The sequence below is a fragment of the Octodon degus genome, unplaced genomic scaffold (assembly GCF_000260255.1).
Source record: "Octodon degus isolate 3935 unplaced genomic scaffold, OctDeg1.0 scaffold00065, whole genome shotgun sequence".
NCBI classification, from domain to species: domain Eukaryota; kingdom Metazoa; phylum Chordata; class Mammalia; order Rodentia; family Octodontidae; genus Octodon; species Octodon degus.
This window is the reverse complement of record NW_004524641.1, coordinates 4,332,567-4,337,703: the sequence shown is the minus strand read 5'-3', so window position 1 is coordinate 4,337,703 and position 5,137 is coordinate 4,332,567. Positions and strand designations below refer to the sequence as shown.

General features: G+C 34.8%; 1 protein-coding gene across 5 annotated transcripts in view; it reads right to left on the bottom strand.

The window, feature by feature from the left end:
• The window catches only part of Lnpk (lunapark, ER junction formation factor), a 90,083-nt gene that overhangs the window by 54,406 nt on the left and 30,540 nt on the right, over positions 1-5,137 (bottom strand). For all 5 annotated transcript variants that reach the window (XM_023719214.1, XM_004634735.3, XM_023719213.1 and 2 more), the window contains exon 5: positions 593-651. In XM_023719214.1, coding sequence (XP_023574982.1) covers positions 593-651 — 59 coding nt within the window. The remainder of the gene's footprint in view (positions 1-592; positions 652-5,137) is intronic.

The window sequence follows — 5,137 nt, the reverse complement described above, 5'->3', positions numbered from 1 at the left end:
TTACAAAGATTAATATAACAAAATTTGTCTGAATTTATCCCCAGCAATGCAAAGCATATACATAAGAGTAACAATTTTTTTAAATGTTTTCTGTTTTAAAAAAATTAACCGATAGGTATGGTGGTCCATGCCTGTAATTCTACCACTTGGGAGGCCTGAGGCAGGATGACAGAAAGTTTGAGGCCAGCCTGAGCTGCACAGTAAGTCCAGGCCAGCCTGAACTACATGACAAGACCCTTTCTCAAACAAAAGACAAAAGACAGAAAAACACAAATTATTTCAATTATAACCCTTCTTAGCTTTCATAGATATCTCCCATTTGCAGCCTGTGGGCTGAATGCTCCTGGCTTGTCTGAGCTACAATGAGTAAGGAAGAATCATCATGGGTCACAAATGAAATATGTAAGATAAATGATATATGTAAGTACTGAAAATTCCTTTTCTTCGACATGTTTCATCACAAGCATAATGAACAATCCTTCAATATTTAGTACACTGCTCTTACAATATACTATTTTACAATTTGCCTTATAAATAAGGACGCTTAAGATATTTTAAAATATATTTATAAAAAATGGGTATTTTAACTTACTATTTCTTTCTGTTCTCTTGGAAAAGAAGAAAATAAGCACTGTTCTTATGCTCCAGATGCTAGAATAGAAGCAAAATTCACAAATAAAAACCATCATTAGAATAGGTTCATTAGAAACCTTATAACATGAAAATAAATATGTATTTCAATTAGAGCTATACTGTTTCCTTGTATGTATTGAAAGTAAAAAAGCGCTGCTCTTAAAAAATATCAGAAGTCCAAGCTTTACAAAGAGGAGTTCCCAAACTAAAATCCATGGTCTTTCTGAAAGGCCCCCCTTAACTGGTGAACTGCCTTTGTTGTACCTGAGCACATTTCTCTACAGAGAATCAACTGTTTTCATGAATTTCAAAGAAGGGGTCTATGAAGCCCCTGAAAGATTGAAAACTATTATAGGATACCTCTTAAGTTAAGTATGGACTCCAAAAACTTTTCTTAGCTATTCCATACATGAAGGGGAAGCACTTTTTTCTTTTATAAATGTAACCAAATTATACAAATATAAGTTGCTACTCCTTCCCTACTATTTAACATGGGAAGGAAATCTTTTCTATTCAATAAAATATCTGGGCGAAGAAATAAGACAAACCTCACCTTCAAATAAATCCTTGACAAGAAAATTCTGCAAAATATCTCACTCTAAAATTGCTACAGAAATAATTCTTTTCTATTGTTTATCGATACATTTTAGATATAATGATCATATTCATCATGCGAAATTTGTACCTTATATATTGTGATTCCTCTTTTTTCCTAATCCTTTCTCCTCCCTTCAACCTATCTTTCTCTCCACAAAGCTTTTTTTTTTTTTTTTTTGCAGAACCGGGGATTGAACTCAGGCCCTTATGCTTGCCAGGCAAGCACTTATTCTACTGAGCCATCTCCCCGGCCCCTCCACAAAGCTTTTTTTCCACTTTATCCTTTTCATAATCGTTTTTTCCTTTTTCCTTCCTTCCTTTCCCCATTCTACTACCCTAGATCTTCTTTGCTTTTGAACAATTTCTTCCCATTTCACAGTATCTATTGTACATGTTAGTCCATACGCTTTAAGTATACAAAAATAATTCTGTAGGTCATGTATTAGTAAATAGCAAATGCTACTGAATTAAAAGAAACTCAAAAAATAATCCTAATCACAAACTTTTAAAGGTTATCTCCTAAATAAATATAACAATATATTTATTCATCAAAAAAATCACAGAACATATAAATATTACTCATACTTTTAAATAAAAATGCATTGTTTCTGGATATAAATTGAGAATGTAAGTATGTGCTGGTCTTTCGAGATGTCAGTGTGCAAGGCAACCACTAGCGATTCTTCATTCAGATCTTTGTGTAGCTCTCACCAATGTTAGTCTCTGTGATCAAGAATATATGACAGAAGTGATAGTATGTTGCTTTTTAGACATTATAAAAGACTAATGCCTTCATTTGAAGCCTCCTCTTTCACGTCCTTCGCTCTCTTGGCTTATCTACTCTGAGAGAAGCCAGCTGCCACGACATGACCACAGGGATATCCACAGAAAGGCCTGTGTCTTGATAAAACTCAGCCAAGAACTGAAACCTATTAACAATTGTATCAGCATGTGTTTGTGTATGTGTCCACTTAAAGTCAGATTCAAGTAAACTTAGCCAAAATGTGTAAGATTTTACCAGATGTTACATTTTTATCTGAATTCAGAACTCATTTTGGAGGTGGCAAAACAACTGGCTTTGGCAGCATTTATGATTCCTAGGATTATGCAAAGAAAAATGAACCCAAACACAGACTTACAAGACATGCCCTAATGAAAAGAAAAAGACCTCCAGGGAAGAGAGCAGAATGAGGAACTGCTGGTGCTGGAAAAAAAGAAAGGAAGTGACTCACAGTGAGGAGAAGACAGGATAACAAAAGAAAAGGGTTCTGCAATGACTATCTGCTGACTGCAAATTTAGTAAGGCCTTGGAAAGACTATATAGCCCTTACCTACAAATTAACTACAATTTATATGAGAATAAATAGCTGAGACAGAACCATCCTGCTTTGTGCTATATAACATTTCTATTCTTCAGGAACTGTGAAACATAATAAACATTTATTGTTTTAAGGTTTTAAATTCTGGGGCGCAAGATAGCTCAGCAGACTAAGCACCTGCTTAGGCAAACACAGGGACTAGGGTTTGAGCCCTGGCACCACATGCTGCATTGGCCCTGCCCCCAGGCATGCTGAGCTGACCACCAAGACTAGGTATGGTAGTGCACACCTGTAATCCCAGAGCTGGGGAGGGTGAAAACAGGAGGATCACAAGGAGTCCAAGCTGCATAGTGAGACCCTGTACCAAATACATTAAAAGAAAAAAACAAACAACAACAACAAAAAAAACCTTAGACCAACTTCTTCTGTCTTTTTTTTTTTTTTTTTTTTTGCAATACCAAGGATTGAACTTAGGAACTTAGGACTCTGCACTTGCCAGGATTCTACTGAGCCATCTCCCCAGCCCCCAACTTCTTCTGTATTAGTAAAGTTTTTTAAAACTTCCTACAGTTTAAAAAAAAAAAAAAAAAAAGGTGCTAAGATTCTACAAAATAAACTGATATCTAATACTAAGTGTTTTTAAAAATAACTTTACACTAGAAGAAGACCTTTACACAGTTATAAGGAACATGTTTCATACTTCCTTTCCAATAATTCTTGGGCAATTTACAGGAATTTTTTAAAAAATAACCACAACCTGAGTGGTATTCCTAAATTAACACAAAATAGGCTAAAACCTAAATGTAAAAAGCAAACAAAAAAATTAAAGACATGCAAAAATGCAGAAGAAAATCATCAGGATTTAGACCTAGGAAAGAGATTCTGAGACTTAACAAGAAAAACACAGCAAATAAAAAGAAAAACTACAAAACTAGATAACATCAAAATTACAAATACTTCAGCTGAGTTTGATGGACATGCCTGAAATTCCAGTACTCTGAGAGGCTGAGACAAGAGAATCACAAGTCCAAGACCCCAGCCTGAGGAACTTAGCAACACCCTGAAAACTTTCTCTAAATTAAAAGCATTTGTTCAGTAAAACACCCTGCTAAGAGATTGAAAGGCAAGCTAGACTGGAAAAACATATTTGCAAACCATATAACCAAGAAAGAACCTGTACCTAGAACATATAGTCAGCTCTCTTTACCTATAAACTCTGCAATTGCCAATTCAATCAATCACAGATTAAACATAGGTCTGAGAAAATGTGTTTATACTGAACATGCACAGAAAAATTTTAATCCTGTTTTTCCCCCTAAACATACCATGCAAGAACTACTTACAAAGCATGTTACATTATACTATGTATTATAATTAACCTAGAGAGAATATAAATTATATGGGAGGACATACATAGGTTATATCCAGATACTGTCATTTTATTTTTTAATTTTTTGAGCTAAACTAATTCTTTTTGTATTTATTTTTGTTAGTACCTATTTAGCATACATAATCATCACATTATGGAGAATTTATACCTGTACATAATTTATCTTAATTTTTTCCCATTCCCTTCTATTCTTTTCAACCTTCCCCCAATTTAAAAATTGTTTTCCATTTTTCCCTCCATTATCTCCTTTTAATCCCATTCCTCTTCCTTCTCTTCCTGCTCTTCCTTCCCTAACTTCCATTCCCATTTGAATAAGTTCTTGTATTTCCTAATATTAAAATTCCATTTTGCTCCATATTTACACTTTGTATTTCTCACACAAGAAAAACAATGCAGTATTTAAACTTTTGTATCTGAAGAATTTCACTCAAGATTATGATCCTGATATGCACCCATTTACCCAAAAAGTATTGTTTATTCTTTTATATGACAACGTATATAAATACATTATATACAAATACTACATTTTCTTTATCCATTCACCCATTGATGAACGTGTAAGCTGTTTCCAAGATTTTGCTATTATGCTGCTATTGTGGTGCTATAAGTGTGAGTATGCATGTATAATTGATATTATACTTTTAGCTCCTTGGAGAAGATAGCTTAAAGGAGAAAGCTGGATCAAAAGGAACCTTTGGCTTTACATTTTGAGGACTAGCTATTCTGATTTCTACTTTGGTTGTACCGATTTAAACTCCATGAAAAATATAGAGGATTTTTCCCCCACATTCTCTCTAGCATTTGTTATTGGTTGACTTCTTGATGATAGCTCTTCTTTCTGAAGTAAAATTGAATCTCAGTGTTGTTCATCATTTCTCAAATTACCAGTGATATTGAAAATTTTTCATACAGCATACAGGCCTGGGGTGTAACCCTGCAGCTGCAATCCCTACAGAGAGGGTAAAGGATACAATTACTCAGCTAGTCCAGGAGCAGAACATATTGCCACAGGGGCACAACAGGTTCACACTCAAGGGCAACAGCAGGAAGGAGCTGAACACAGCAGCCAGACCCAAGCCAGGCACAGCTGGATAAATCCAGACTTTGTAGATCTGCACCTGAACTTCAGTACGTACTAAGGTTATAACTACAACAAAGATCTACAACAAAGGTCAGAAGACAGTGCTATACAAAATGA